General features: G+C 36.1%; 3 protein-coding genes and 1 long non-coding RNA gene across 5 annotated transcripts; 2 read left to right on the forward strand and 2 right to left on the reverse strand.

Moving 5' to 3' along the window:
- The first annotated feature begins 1,789 nt into the window (after positions 1 to 1,789).
- Positions 1,790 to 5,682, forward strand: LOC103486677 (receptor-like kinase TMK3). The gene is made up of 2 exons (XM_008444693.3): positions 1,790 to 4,686; positions 4,821 to 5,682. The coding sequence occupies exons 1-2, from the start codon at positions 2,355 to 2,357 to the stop codon at positions 5,327 to 5,329; spliced, it is 2,841 nt and encodes a 946-aa protein (XP_008442915.1). The 5' UTR covers positions 1,790 to 2,354; the 3' UTR covers positions 5,330 to 5,682.
- A 1,586-nt stretch (positions 5,683 to 7,268) lies between these two features.
- On the reverse strand, positions 7,269 to 11,635 carry LOC103486676 (mediator of RNA polymerase II transcription subunit 27). 2 transcript variants are annotated; one of them, XR_537113.3, is made up of 9 exons: positions 11,235 to 11,635; positions 10,974 to 11,139; positions 9,206 to 9,665; positions 8,628 to 8,687; positions 8,465 to 8,533; positions 8,328 to 8,371; positions 8,043 to 8,244; positions 7,581 to 7,815; positions 7,269 to 7,473 (listed from the first exon to the last, which is right to left on the reverse strand). XR_537113.3 is itself a non-coding variant. In XM_008444692.3 (8 exons), the coding sequence occupies exons 1-7, from the start codon at positions 11,515 to 11,517 to the stop codon at positions 8,061 to 8,063; spliced, it is 1,266 nt and encodes a 421-aa protein (XP_008442914.1). In that variant the 5' UTR covers positions 11,518 to 11,635; the 3' UTR covers positions 7,269 to 7,815; positions 8,043 to 8,060. The 2 variants fall into 2 exon arrangements, 1 of the variants encoding a protein (XP_008442914.1); XM_008444692.3 differs by having other exon boundaries at positions 7,269 to 7,815.
- Positions 11,636 to 12,052: 417 nt separating this feature from the next.
- LOC103486675 (protein CHROMOSOME TRANSMISSION FIDELITY 7) lies at positions 12,053 to 14,588 on the forward strand. The gene is made up of 6 exons (XM_008444691.3): positions 12,053 to 12,331; positions 12,420 to 12,690; positions 12,769 to 12,864; positions 12,982 to 13,050; positions 13,286 to 13,632; positions 14,151 to 14,588. Exons 1-6 carry the CDS (start codon positions 12,114 to 12,116, stop codon positions 14,287 to 14,289), a joined length of 1,140 nt encoding a protein of 379 aa, XP_008442913.3. The 5' UTR covers positions 12,053 to 12,113; the 3' UTR covers positions 14,290 to 14,588.
- Positions 12,356 to 13,293, reverse strand: LOC127149097 (uncharacterized). The gene is made up of 3 exons (XR_007820424.1): positions 12,703 to 13,293; positions 12,553 to 12,599; positions 12,356 to 12,481 (listed from the first exon to the last, which is right to left on the reverse strand). It is a non-coding gene; the product is annotated as an uncharacterized LOC127149097 (long non-coding RNA).
- Positions 14,589 to 15,070: the final 482 nt, after the last annotated feature.

Here is a 15,070-nt window from a genome sequence, read left to right on the forward strand (position 1 = left end):
GCATAACTGGATTGAAGTTTCAAATCTCTCCTAACAAAACTTTGTAAATAAAAAAATCAAATATGTTAATAATAATAATAATAAAAGTAATAATTATTATTCATCACTCATGAGGAGAGTAAAAGATGGGTAAAAGAGGCGTGATAATTAATCTAATCGAAAGAAAACCAAAATTTTGATTGAAAAAATGTAAAAAATATATAATATTTTGATAAAATACATTTCATACAAAAATAATCAGGTGAAGGGTAAATAGTTATCAATCCTTTCTAATTTTACAAAAACATCAAATTTATTATTAATATGTTTAAATTGAAAATTTAAAGTTATAAAGGTTCACTCTCAAGAATAATAAAATTATATGAAAACTATCTACAAATTATAGGAAAATTCATCCCATTTGTCTTATTTCATTTAAATTGTTTTTGCTATATTTTCTGTAAAAGGTTTTGTTTTTTTTTTCATCCATAACCATTTTCCTATAATTTTTTCCATCTAATTTGATAAAATAAAATACATAAATTCTAAATAATTTTAAGAATTTGTGAACTAAATTTTATCACAAGTCAAAATTTGTAGAGATGACAAAGTATTTACATGTATAGAACCATTCAACAATGGAAAAAGCCTAAAGACCCACTAAAATATAAAAAATGTCCCGTCAATTAGGCTATCAACAACACGCGTAATACATTTACTATCGTTTAGATTTGGTTATTGTTTGGTACGTGATCATTTAAATACGACTGCAATTTATGTTTTCAATTATATCATTTAATTTGACTACGCTTAAATTTAGTTACTCGATAGTTTAGATTTTATCCTTTAGATCTAAATGATTTTTTTTTCAAAATTTGGTACATGACTTTTTTAATTCTTTTGGTACACATACTTTTTTTACACAATTATTTACCTATTTCGATTTAAATGATTTTTTTCAAGATTTTTTATACACGATTTATTTTTTTTTACACGATTGTTTTTTTTTTCACATCTTTTATTTTTTTTATACGATTGTTTACATTTGGCTACTCCAATCTAAATGATTTTTTTTTCAAAATTATTTATACACGATCTTTTATATTTTGCTATTTTTTGTGTACCGTTGTTTAGATGGTTACCCAAATTTAAACGACGTAAAAAAAGAAAAGAAGAAAATTGATGAAAAGAAACGAGAAAAATAAGAAAGAAGATGGAAATAAATCGCAGGAAAATAAGAAAGACGATGAAAAGAAATCGCAGTAAAAAAAGGAAAATAAGAAAGACTATGCAAAAAAATCACACTATCAAAAAAGAGGAAAAGAAAAAATACGATAGAAAAATTAAACGACGTAAAAATAATCATAAAAGAAGAAAGATTACGAGAAAAAATAAAATCGCAAGAAAAAAAGAAGTTGCATGAGAAAAAAGAAAAAAGAAAATTTCTATGGACTTTGTTGCGTGCAGAGTGCACAGTATATGGGTGTTTTTGTCACAAAGTTTTCCAAAATTGTAATTAAATGGAAATTGTTTATATAAAATATCAAAATTGTTTTAGTTATATGTTAGTTAGAAAAAGGGTGAAATGTTATAGAAAAGAAAATTACAATAAGGAAAAAAAGAAATGTAATGATGGAAAGTTTTAAATAGACACGTTTTGTTTTAACTTTCCGTCGGAAAGTTCCGTTTGTGTTCGTCATATTCGATGGATGGATGGATGGCGCCGGATTACCGCCAAATAACGAAAAGACAACAATACCCTTCCGTTATTACGAAATGACGTCATTCAAGGACAAATGGAAAGAGAAGAAGACGAGTTATAAGGAAAAAAAAATAAGGAAGAAGAAGAAGAAGAAGAAGTAGAAGTAGAAGGCGCGTGGCATTCCCCACTTCCAGAAACCATTAACGCGATGATAGCATAAATTCCCTCACAAGGGACACACTCTCCAATAATTTCTCTCTTGGGGGCCTCTCTTTTCTCTCTGTTCTTTTGTTTTCTTCAGTTTCCCGATCTAAATTTCCCACATTTCCGTCTTTCCTTGAAAGTTTTGTCGTTACGGATCCACCTTTCTCGCTCTCAACTTCAGCCAAAGTTTGATTTCTTCACCGTTATTCGGTTTATAAGACAGACCGATTTAGCTGTTCGTTTCTGGAACTGTTAATTCAACATTTTGCTTTTATCACTTGGTCGTAGAGTTCTTTGGATTGGGATTGTATGTTAACCCGAATTCCCCAATTCTCTTGCTCTACAGTGCTGGATTTCACGTGGGTGTTGTAAGAAACCCATAGAAATGGGGTTGTGAAGGTTGTTCTTGGCAAGCATTTCGGCCCTAGATGGTCCTTTTGGGAGCTTGGTATTGCTTCATAGATCTGCCATGGGAGACCTTAAAAAAGAGCTTGCTCTAGCACTTCTTCTTGCTGTAATTTCCGTGGGCTTTGGCGCCACCGACCCCCATGATCTTGCTATTCTCAATGATTTTAGAAAAGGGTTGGAAAATCCTGAGCTCTTGAAATGGCCGTCCAAAGATGACGACCCATGTGGAAACAAATGGCCTTGTGTCTTCTGCGATGGTTCGAGGGTTTCCCAAATTCAGGTCCAAGGTTTTGGATTGAAAGGCCCTTTGCCGCAGAATTTCAATCAGCTTTCTATGCTCTCGAACATCGGTCTTCAGAAGAACCAATTTTACGGTCCCTTGCCATCGTTCAATGGTCTGAAGAATCTCCAGTATGCGTTCCTTAATTACAACAATTTCACTTCGATTCCGGCTGATTTTTTCACTGGCCTTGATAGTTTAGAAGTTCTTGCTCTCGATGGGAATAATTTAAATGGTAGTTCTGGGTGGATGTTTCCACCGGCGTTGAGCAATTCAGCTCAGTTGACGAATCTTACTTGTATGAGTTGTAATTTGGCTGGGCCCTTGCCGGATTTTCTTGGGTCTATGTCCTCTTTATCTGTGTTATCGCTCTCTGGCAATAGACTCACCGGTAGAATTCCGGCTAGTTTCAAGGGTATGGTATTGACAAAGTTTTGGTTGAATAATCAAATGGGAGATGGAATGAGTGGTTCTATTGATGTGGTGACGACAATGACCTCGTTGAATAGTTTGTGGCTCCATGGGAATCATTTCTCAGGGACTATTCCTGATAACATTGGGGATTTGAGTCTTCTGCAGGATCTGAATCTGAATGGTAATGAATTTGTTGGTCTCATTCCAAAGAGCTTAGCTGATATGAGTTTAAGGAATTTAGATTTGAACAATAACAATTTCATGGGTCCAGTCCCAAAGTTTAAAGCATCAAAAGTGAGTTATTCTTCAAACCAGTTCTGTCTAACTGAGGAAGGGGTTGCTTGTGCCCCTCAAGTCATGGCGCTGATCGAATTTCTCGGTGCCATGGGTTACCCTTCAAGGCTCGTCTCTGCTTGGACTGGGAATGATCCATGTGAAGGCCCATGGCTGGGATTGAACTGCAGATCTGGGGATGTCTCTGTCATTAACTTACCTAAGTTCGATTTGAATGGGACCTTGAGTCCTTCACTTGCAGATTTAATTTCCCTTGCTGAGATTCGACTTCAGGACAACCATTTGAGTGGTACGATTCCATCAAATTGGACTGGTTTAAAGTCTCTTTCATTGTTGGATTTAAGTGGGAATAACATCTCCCCTCCTGTACCACGATTCAGTAGCACTGTGAAGCTCTCTACTGGTGGCAACCCTTTGTTAGATGGTAAGCAATCCCCATCGTCGGAAATTGGAGGTCCATCTCCTTCTGATAGCCGGTCTTCTCCAACGACAGAACCGAGTCCTAGTTCTGGAAATGGGGTGAGACAAGCATCTACTCGTTCCAAGGCATCTATAATAGTTTCTACTGTAGTTCCTGTTGTAAGTGTGGTAGTTGTTGCTTTTGTTGCTATTCCTCTGTCTATATATCTGTGTAAGAAGAGGAAACGCAATGGCCAGGCTCCTAGTTCTCTGGTCGTTCATCCTAGAGATCCATCTGATCCCAACAATTTGGTTAAGATTGTTGTTGCAAATAACACAAACAATAGTACATCTACCGCCTCCGGAAGTGGTTCCGGAAGCAGAAACTACAGTGGATTTGGTGATTCTCACGTCATTGAAACTGGAAATCTAGTCATATCTGTACAAGTTCTACGAAACGTGACAAATAATTTTTCTTCAGAGAATGAACTTGGTCGTGGTGGATTCGGAGTAGTTTATAGGGGAGAATTGGATGATGGAACAAAAATAGCAGTCAAAAGAATGGAGTCAGGTGTAATTAGCAGCAAAGCATTGGATGAGTTCCAATCTGAAATTGCAGTTCTTTCAAAGGTACGGCATCGTCATTTGGTGTCACTGTTGGGATATTCAATTGCAGGAAATGAAAGACTACTCGTTTACGAGTATATGTCTGAAGGGGCTCTCAGCAAGCATCTTTTTCATTGGGAAAGCTTTAAGCTCGAACCTCTTTCTTGGAAGAGGAGGTTAAACATTGCCTTGGATGTTGCTCGAGGGATGGAGTATCTTCATAGTTTAGCCCATCAGAGTTTCATCCATCGGGATCTCAAATCGTCAAATATCTTACTTGGTGATGATTTTAGAGCAAAAGTTTCTGATTTTGGATTGGTTAAACTAGCCCCTGATGGTGAAAGATCTGTAGTAACCAGGCTTGCTGGGACATTTGGTTACTTGGCACCAGAATATGCTGGTATGCTCTTAAACTTTTATGGATGAAATCCAAAATCAAAATCAAAATTAATTTGGGATGACTTTTGTATATCTTCTAAATGCCCCTACTAGTTTTCCTATCTAACTTCTACTTTCATGGTTTCATTGATACAGTGACAGGTAAAATTACTACCAAAGCCGACGTGTTTAGTTTTGGTGTTGTGCTAATGGAGCTATTGACTGGACTAATGGCTCTCGACGAAGACAGATCTGAAGAAAGTCAATATCTAGCTGCGTGGTTCTGGCATATAAAATCTGACAAGGAGAAACTGATGGCTGCTGTGGATCCAAGCTTGGGTTGTAAAGAAGATATATCTGAAAGCATTTGTATAATTGCTGAATTAGCTGGACACTGCACTGCAAGAGAGCCTACCCAACGTCCTGATATGGGTCATGCTGTAAATGTCCTTGCTCCACTTGTCGAGAAATGGAAGCCAATCGACGACGACACAGAGGAGTACTCTGGAATTGACTATAGCCTGCCCCTCAACCAAATGGTGAAGGGATGGCAAGAATCTGAAGGGAGCGATTTCAGTTACGTTGATCTGCAAGATAGTAAGGGCAGCATACCATCAAGGCCAACTGGGTTTGCGGATTCGTTCACTTCGGTCGATGGTCGTTGAACAAGGTACCTTGATGGCTCTTCTCTTTCCCCTCTAATAGGTGGACGGTTGTGTGTTCAATCGGTTTCGAAACATTGTTGAATATGTCACAGTGCTTTTCTGCTTTTACAGTGGGATCAAATTTGGAGATTTCTGATGCTAGAAAATTTTCAATTGTAGGATATGGCCTTTTCTTTTTTTCTTCCCTTTTTTACGTGAATGTAGATAGATATCAATGGTTCTTGAAACTGGATAGTTACATTTTTCTTCTTTTGTGCTTGTAAATTCCTTGTGAATCAGACTTGCAAGATGCAATGTTCTGTTGTTGCACTTCTTGCATCTTGAGTTCAAAAAAATGAATTTACATTTCTGTTTGTTTCTTGGATTGAGAAGGAGGAGGGAAGAGGGAAAAGTTTTGTTCAAAAGACAGAATTGTTTTGAAAGAAAAAGACAAAGTTATATTGGTTTGTGGATCTTGCAGCAAGGAACTCAGAAACAGAATTCTAGGAGCTACAAGGAGATGAAAACATGTTAGGTTCCTTTTGCCCTTTTGAACTTCTATATATTCTAAGTTAGTTTGGTCATTGACCTCAAAATTTTGATTATATTCTCAGAAAAATGTATTTTATTTTGTTTGTTCTTTCAACTTTTTTTTATTAGTCTATCATCATTCGTTAAATTCTACCTTCGACAATTTTATTCATAGTTTTTGAAATTATGATGTGGTGTACCTATCAACAATTCACCAACTACACCCACGACCAAACAGATCAAATTTCTTCTCATATCCAAATGGTCATATTTTCAGGTTCTACTCAGAGGGCCAAATGTTAGGTTCAACCATTCAAGTCTTCGGAAATTAGAATTTAGTTTTTATAATTTTGAGGTCTCATTTCTTTTTTCTAATTTTTGTTCTCTAAAAACTGTTCTTTTTTCTTCCATTATATTTTTAAGTCTCAGTAACCTTCTTTTTTCTTTTGAAAACTTTTTACCCTCTTGTGTTGTCTCTAACATTAAGGACACTAGGGAAGTCCTTAGCTCTCTATTTTTTCTCTTAAAATTTTATTTTCATCCTAGTCTTTTTCTTCAAATGTGAATTTTCTAAAAATCAAAATTTGAAGACAGACCTTAGACCTCTGATTTTTTTTTCTTTTTCTTTTTTCATATTTCAATGTTAATAAAACTCATTTTTCATTTATTTTTACTGGAGCCAAAAGTGCAAAACATGCAAGAATTGAAGAGGACTACAATTAAAGCATATTTTCAAATATTCGTAATTACTTTTATAAATATAGAAACCAAGCTCTAATAAAATGATTACGTGAAACCAAAGCAAGCTTATCATTTCGAAATTGAAATTAATCCTCATATCAACCAATTATTGGACTATAGAAAATAGAAATCTAATAATCCTTTCCATTAATCTTTTGGACAACCAGTCCTAGAAAATGGAAGGTAGGTTGTTGAGATAGGATCGAAAATGCTATAAATTATGAGCCACATAGGGCATATTGGTAGTGAATTATTCAACAAATTGGGTAAGAGCATAGAGATATTTGTGATCGATGAAAATTGAAATGACATCCCCTATTGAGAGGGGCATCCTTAAGAGCCATACAAAAAGTTAAAAGAAGTGGACACAACGGTCATTTGGCATTTGGCTAATTGCCCTCTCACTCAAAACCAATTCTCAAAGATAATGGAAACATATACTCTCTATCAATTATCCTCATTTCTCTCAATTTCTTCTTTGTAAATTTCATATATAAGAATTAATACCAGCAAATTCAAATGGAAGACGTCTTGCATTCTTTCTCTATATATAATTGATAATTCCATTCATTTGGTAGAAAAATGGCATAGATTAACCGTTTTACGTATGCTTTTGATTCGTCAGTCGATTTTTCATAAAAAATGGCATAGATTAACCAATTAATTTTTCATAAGAAATTACGAAGTGTACATCATACATCCAACTATTATTCAAATATTCAACTTTCAAGAATAATTAATAACACAGCAAAATGTTTTCCATAACTATATCTACGCTTGAGGTTGAAACGTTTACTATAGTTTTTCGCTCTTCTGCTGATCCAAACTTTAAAGTATTGTACATACGCACGCTCACCTCTTACTAACGAAAGGCTAACATCCTTTTCTTGTATCTGAGGTGGAAAGAAAGATACAAAATAATTCCAAAATCCAAAGCTATCTTCTGAGCAGATTGAGAAAAAAAATAGCAATTGCTCATATCAAAAGCAAATGGATGTACCTTTTGCCTGCCTTGATGATGGCAAGCTACTTGAGCCAACAAAAATAACCGCATCAGTAACAGGTGGTCATTTTCGAAATCACGATCAGCTCCTATGAATAATCTGAATGTGAATATCATTCCGTGCATGTAATTGCATCCACCAAAAGCAGCACAAGATAGCATAGCAGCCAGGGCCCATCCTCTGATTCTGGGGATATTGCCGTATAACATTTGAATCAGAGTCCAGGAGGCCCTGAAACGAATTATAACCAACAATTAGACAAGTGAAGTTGAGAAAAACAAGGTTCAGTTCAGGTGAAAGACAAGGAACATGCTAATACAGAAACAGAATCAATAAACAAAAAAGTAATATATGACACTCCATGCTCGGTTATCAGGAGCCTGAGATGATAAATTTAAAGCATTCCAACAGAGCAGAAGAGTCTGGAAAGGAACTTGTGTGGTTTATTCCAACTGTACCTGTACCGCTATGTGTGACTATATTTCTTCTGAGAAACAATCAATGTGGAAAGCTTGAACAGAATCCAGCTTCTGGTCTTTCAATGAGGTTATGGGCACAGCTGATGAGTTTTTTGATGCACAAAACTGTTTGTACGGCCGAACTACAGGAGGTAACAATAAATCGGATTGTTTGTTTACTGATAGCCGCCGTCCACATTTACTGCAAGATCAGATAACACACAATGGTAAATGTCAAATCCATACAAAACCAGATGTGGAAGCACTAAAAACCCTTAGACTCACCTACAAGCTTTTGAAAACAAATTTTGGTAGCTGCAGATCCAAAGCTACAAGAAAGCACCACAAATTAATTGACGAGGATTTTAAATGGGAAGGAGAAAGAATATCTCAAGGTACAATTTCAATGAGTGATGTTTTACCAATAGAGGATAAAGAGCTGCTTTTGGTTGATTTCCAAGAAAATACTGCAGCACCGTGGCAGCATGCTCCTGCATCAAGATAAAATGAAATTATCATCTCTGAGAGAAGGCAACCTCCATAAATGTGAATGAAAGCGAACATTATGAGCAAAGCGATAGGTACCGTAACATGTCTGAACACATGATAATTTGAAAAACCCCTGGCATGTACATGGCTGCCTCTCTGTTGAAACACAAAAAGTTCTAAAAAAATTGCAACATTTACCAACTTAAGTACTGAAGTAAGATACAACGAAAATCAGTGGGAAAAAAGGCCACAATGAATGGAACCAGGTGGAGGCTTCAAGTAGAGATAACAATTTTAGAAAAATAAACTAAGAAGTCTAATTGCATTTGTAATGAACAAACACCAAGTCTGCTTAGTCTCAGATCCGTTAAAATAAAATGATGAACAATACAATAATATTAAAAAATGTGGTTTTGAATTATATGTGTGTGTGCGCGCGAATGATATAAATAGAACTTAATATAGGTCGTTAAAAATTATGGCACAGTACCATGGATTCACGCCAACTATTTCATAAATCAACTGGTTGCATATCTTTAGACCATGCAACTGGGAGGTAAGATACCCCATATCAGGCAATAACACCATTTATTGGAGAATTTTCTTGTTGTATGTACAACAGACTAATGAGCGAAATATTTTGAAAATGAATGCTTATGCGGAAAATAGAGTACCTCATCAGGAGAAAAGAAAGCGAGAGCATCTGGTTCAACAGAACCAATTGGATGCAGAGATACTACGGCTCTAAAGACCGAAGGAATAATCAACTCAATCACACCAGCTTTATCTGCAGGAGTAGCCCCAAGTGCTCCAGGGCTCATCCTAGGACTATGATAGCTATGTTCTTTCAATGCTCCTATTGAATTCTCATTTGCTTGAGAGGGAAGGGCTGAAGCTTGTTTTAACCAGTCCAATCGCTCATAAGTGAAAATCTTAAGCTCTGGCACTTCCTTTTCCACACAGGATAAAATATCCGAGAGTGATCTAGAATCAATAAGCTCATTTTGTTTGACATCTGTCACTCCATGAGAAAAACAAGGCTTCTTCAAAGCAGGCTCATTATTTGACGCATTTTCATCTTCAAGATGAGGGAAAAACCGTCTTTTTTGGTCAGTGAAGGCCTTTAAAGCTAACCTATTAACAAGCAAAGCATCAGTAAAACACTCATGTGAACTTATGGAAGTCAGATTAAAAATCAAATGATTTTGTCTATCGTATAAAAATTTCAAGAACAACTCAAACTGTCCTACAGTAAAGTAGAAGCAAAAACATATTCAAGGTCAATTCATTAAATAACTTCATCGCTCTGTGTTAGAAGATATGTTCAATATTAAAATCCTTTGTAGGTGAACAAAATATGTTGTTTGACACAGGCCATAACCTAATGGTAACCAGTTAACTATGAAACATCATTTCCACAAGGCATTTATTCATCTAACAACTTGGATTCTTCTTCTTGTTATTGTTTGATTTTTATATGTTATAAAACATAGAGCTTTTATTGAGAAACATGAAAGGAGATACAAAGGGCATACGTAAAGACCGCCCACACGAGAACAGGCCCAACCTACAAAAAGAAATAAATAATAAGGTCTCCAATCCAAAAGAATAACACCTAACTGGATAATGACAAAAGACCTTAGAGGCCATCGCAAGTATTAAACAACCTAGTATTCTCCCAAAAAACATGCCAAGACCGACCAAAACCTCAAAGGTTTTTTTTTTCAAGCCAAACGACCCACAAGATTTAGGGAGAAAAAGTTGCCAAGTAACTTTTTCTTTATCCTTAGAACTCAGGGACACAGTTGTAGAACCTATACTCTTGAAGGGAGGGAACACAACCACCTCCATCATGGCGCTGCATGCCCTATCACAAACGACAGAAGTCTCAAAGAGTCCAAAAACAGCTCCAAATCAATTGCACAAACTGGCAACTCCAAAACAAATGATCAACATCCTCCAGAGCTCCTCTGCACAAGATGTGCCACTGAGGACCAAGGCGCGACTAAGAATGTGTCTGAACGTGATGCAAAGTGTTAACTTTGTCATGCAAACTCTGTCAGGCAAAAACTTTTACTCTATGGAATTCCAACTTTCCAAAGAGAGGAAAATGAAGGGGCTTTGGGATAAACGATTGGGGGGCCAAAAAAACCGATAATCCCTTCTTCTCTAGCCAATCTAAAAATTCCCGATAATCCCCAAAGCAGCTATAACCTCCGATCCTTCACTATCTGTCAATGGATGGGAACTTACCTACTACATATATGCAAAATACTTGATCAAATTATTTGGGAATTTATTAATATCATAAATCTGATCACATAGCCGATCGAGTCCAAATTACCACTAAGCAATATGAAGAAATGTCGAGTAAACTTCCAAATTTTAAGTAGTTCTTCAAAATTCCTGCCCCAGGGCAGCTATTTTGCTGTCTAGACTAACCTGGTTCGGTCAACTGCAGATGCACCAGCCTGGCCAGCTAGTTGACGTTTCCAAGCATAAGCAACCACAGCGCCATCAGGACACACTAAAGGCATATGTAGACCCCAAGAATTACTTCTCGAAAGAAGAGATTCACTGAGAACACCAGACTCTTCAAGCTGCTTTCCTAACAAAATCAGAAGTAAACAATTAAAATCTAGCGTGATCTTAGTCGTAACCCTAAAAGAAAAAAAAAAAAAAAAAGGAAGTGATGCAAAATACCAACTGCACGAAGGTCGAGGAGGTGTTGGCGCATGGAAGCGTCTTCTTTCTGAAACAAATGGAGAGGTTTAGAGCTTTGATGAGGCTGAGCAGTAACGCATAGGGCTTCGAGAAGGCGATCAGCGCCGAGTCTGATGTCGGCGATAAGACGAGCGGCGTGGCCGAGTCTGTCCATGGCGAGAGCAACCTGCTTGGGAGGAGCGTCGTCGGCAGAGGAGGGAGAGTGAGTGTTAGGGCTGACCGTCGCAGTTTGGCCCTGCGATGGCTGCTGAATGTGTCGCATTTACCCCTCCGACGATGTTCACTGCTCCCAATTTGTTTCCCCCAAAAAACTTCGGAGGTGTGACCAAGAAGACCGCTAATTTCTCAATTTCCACCCCCTCCCTTTTCTTTTATTTTCTTTTAAAAATAATAATAATAATAACAATACTTCATTCACTTAATACTTTACCAAAAATTATCCCATTTTTACAATGGAACTTAAACCGAATAGTTACCTAATGAAATTACCCTAATTTATTTACTCAACTCTTAAATCATCTGATAACACTATTTTTTTTTTTCTTTTCTTTTCTTTATGAAAAAGTACTTAAATCTAACCTCGTAGAGGACCAAACCCAAAATGTATACGTACACTTCCCAAATTTGTTTTCAACAAAAAAGAAAAAACCCATACACTATTTACTATTTAGGATATATTTCCTTTTTCTTTTTTCTTTTGTTTTAATTGCTATTTACCTCAATTTAAATATTGAAAATATAAATTACATAAAAGAAAAAGAAATTTAATAGTTTTTTAAAAAGAAAGTGCGGGAGAACAAAATTTCAGCAATCCCTTTTGGCGGCAAGACTGCCACAATCTAAGAACCACAAGAATAAATGCTGAATGAATCTTCTTCTTCTTCTTCTCCTGAACTCGGAATTGAGGTCTTTCCCATCATGCAATCCAAAATCGGCACCTTCTTCAAACCCACTTCTTCGATTTCATCCTACAGGTCGCCAGAACCCTTGAATTCAAACGCCGATGACAGTGATTATGGAACATTGAAAATCTGGGAAAAGGCAGAGCACCAATACATCAACACCTATAAGCGCAGGTACCCACATTATTCTTTTTTTTTTTCTTCTTTTCCCAGAATTTGTTATTGCCTGTTATCTATTAAATCCGTTTTGTTTAATTCCAAGGAATGTGAAAAGTCCACAATGTGTCGACTCGGAGACAAAAACTTCAGTTCCAGACGATTCATCTGGAAAATCAGAGTTAGCTTTATCGACCAAAATTGTGGTGAAGAACAAGAAAAGAAGCTATGCTCAGTACCATTTACTTTTCGGTCAGTCTGATTTTTTGCTACATTTTTGTTCCACCTGTGGAATCAAATATGCTCGTGGGGATCAAGATGATGAACAATCTCATAAAGCATTTCATAAGAAGTACACTTGTGGAATCCAATTTAAGGTAACACAAAACCTTTTAGTTTTCTCAAGTTTCTAATTTCTGGGTGTTTTTCTAATTACATTTTTGAATCATGGGTAGGGATGGACTCGCGAAAGAGTTATCGATACTCCCTCTGTTGAAGGCGGCCGTATTTTGTTGGTGTTGGATTCTGACCCGTCTGCGCACAAGAACAAGGTCCAAACTCTATTAAATTTGAACTGTTGAAGTGGAATACTTAGTGAAGTTAAACTTAGTTGTGGTGAGTTAATCTGACATTTTTCTTAATGTTAATCAAATTTGTTCTACTGGAAGGTTGAAGAGGTGGTGAAGATGATGGAGAAAGAGCTGGGAAGTGGATGGATATTGCATAAGAACTATCAGGTGTTCTACTTACTATAAACTGAGAAATTTCAGAGTTCTTGGTCATGTTGATTCTTTTGCACACATTCATCTGAATATGTATAAATGGGCTTCTAATTTGCCATGCAATATTTCTTGATCAAGTCTGTTCTTGATGTTCTCAACGTTTCCATTTCTAGTTATATCCTCAGACTTCCATTTACTGTAGTTCTTGACTATCATGTTTCTGCACTTACATTTCTTATTCCACCTGCAGGCCTATCTGTTTGTTTTATCCCAAAGAATTGTAGGATGTCTAGTTGTAGAACCGATAACGAAAGCTTATAAAGTTGTGTCATGTCATCTGCACGAAAGACCTGAAGAGTCTAAGATGAAGGATTCAATACCAAGTTCAAGTACCTTGCAGTTTGGTAATATTACTTTCCATAGAGAAGCCATTTTGAAGAAACCTACAAATAATCCCGAGGCATTGGATACGAACATGAATGGTGCAATTTTATGTGAAGAAGAAGCTGTTCCTGCTGTTTGTGGAGTTCGTGCAATTTGGGTTACTCCTGCCAATAGAAGAAAACATGTCGCCAGCCAATTGCTAGATGCTGCAAGGTAAGTCATTTAACATCATTACCTTTACCTAATCTTCATTCAAATGCTCAAACCCAGCAAACAAATAGAATTGGAACGATTGCATTTACACATTCACAAAAGCAGGCTAATTACATTAAATCAATAGACATACTCCTGGAAAGGGCATAAATTATTAGACGTAAGTAGATGACAGGAAGTTTCCCTTATTGTCCCAAGTATCATGGGTGATTGGATTCAAATATTCTTTGAGATCTTATTATGGGTTTTTTGACTAATGGTGTCTTGCCACATAGCAAGTAGGTCTCTCGAGCCTTATATGAACAAACGGACAAATACCAACAGGTCTGTTCAAATACACTTCTAAAATGAGCTTGCAGATTAAACAACCTAACCATTGTATCGTCAAATATCTCGACTGTTAAGCCTGTCTTTGTTATTTAGATACTTATTTTACATAACCTTGTAAATTCTTAGGTAGTTTTTGGGCAAACGACACGACAATTGAGTTCATGTACTTATTTTTTCCTCTACTGCAGGCAAAGCTTCTACAAGGGAGTTGCCCTTGAGTGCTCTCAATTGGCATTCTCTCAGCCAACTTCATCTGGAATGGCATTGGCATCAAGATATGTAGGCTCCAGATCAATATTGGTGTACAAAAGCAGCATTGTGATATGAGCATATTGAAATCTTGGAGAGGATTCATACTTAGGCTGGAAAAAGAAGTTAACCAACTAAAGGTAGCTTAACTCAAAAGTGCTTAAGTTTCTTTTTCTTGACAAAGCCAACTGAGAGTAGTAACAATTATGTAAATAAATAGTTGATTAGTTTACATAAAATCGAGGTTCAAAATTGTTGTCGAGTCCGTCCACTTTAGTTGATGTATAGTCTTGTTTTACTTGTGATATTAATTAGAATGGAGTTAATAGAAATGAGATCATTAATTGGAATTAGTATCAAAGTCAAACTTTATCCAATACTTGCAATTGGAATTATGATCGAGACGTAATTATTATTAATGCATTATTTGTTACTAAAAAAATAGGAGGCTAGAATTTTCAATTAGTTGAATAATCATGAATAACACGTTTAACTCAACTTAGCGTTTTGTGAACTTCAACACTGTTTGATCTCTCTCTTCTCTCTAATATTTTCAAGAACTCTACATAAGAAATGTACTAATAAAAGTTATTTAAAATAAGCATTAACAATTCAGAATCAAAAGTTGGTCAAATTTAAATCAGAACATAAGTTGAATAAACTGAGTCTAGAAAGTCTTAGAATTCTATTTTATTAAATTGGAACATATTTCAAACTGTATTTCAAATATATAATCAAATTTCTTTTCTAATTGAAAAATTCGTTTGAAATATAACTCCTGTCCATCTAGTATACATTAACGAAAAAAGAATGTTGGAATATAAACTTAAGAACTCAAGTTTAAACAATTCTTTACCCA

This window comes from Cucumis melo, chromosome 4 (genome assembly GCF_025177605.1).
Source record: "Cucumis melo cultivar AY chromosome 4, USDA_Cmelo_AY_1.0, whole genome shotgun sequence".
Lineage (NCBI taxonomy): Eukaryota > Viridiplantae > Streptophyta > Magnoliopsida > Cucurbitales > Cucurbitaceae > Cucumis > Cucumis melo.

Excerpts from the sequence above, each read along its gene's own strand:
- LOC103486676 (XM_008444692.3), bottom strand. The coding sequence starts at position 11,517 with ATGCGACACATTCAGCAGCCATCGCAGGGCCAAACTGCGACGGTCAGC. Across the intron at positions 8,534-8,627 it reads ATGTGTTCAGACATGTTACG|GAGCATGCTGCCACGGTGCT; the intron begins GTACCTATCGCT and ends ATCTTGATGCAG. Across the intron at positions 8,372-8,464 it reads CAGCTCTTTATCCTCTATTG|CTTTGGATCTGCAGCTACCA; the intron begins GTAAAACATCAC and ends GCTTTCTTGTAG.
- LOC103486677 (XM_008444693.3), top strand. The coding sequence starts at position 2,355 with ATGGGAGACCTTAAAAAAGAGCTTGCTCTAGCACTTCTTCTTGCTGTA. Across the intron at positions 4,687-4,820 it reads CTTGGCACCAGAATATGCTG|TGACAGGTAAAATTACTACC; the intron begins GTATGCTCTTAA and ends TCATTGATACAG.
- LOC103486675 (XM_008444691.3), top strand. The coding sequence starts at position 12,114 with ATGCTGAATGAATCTTCTTCTTCTTCTTCTCCTGAACTCGGAATTGAG. Across the intron at positions 12,865-12,981 it reads CGTCTGCGCACAAGAACAAG|GTTGAAGAGGTGGTGAAGAT; the intron begins GTCCAAACTCTA and ends TTCTACTGGAAG. Across the intron at positions 13,051-13,285 it reads TATTGCATAAGAACTATCAG|GCCTATCTGTTTGTTTTATC; the intron begins GTGTTCTACTTA and ends TTCCACCTGCAG.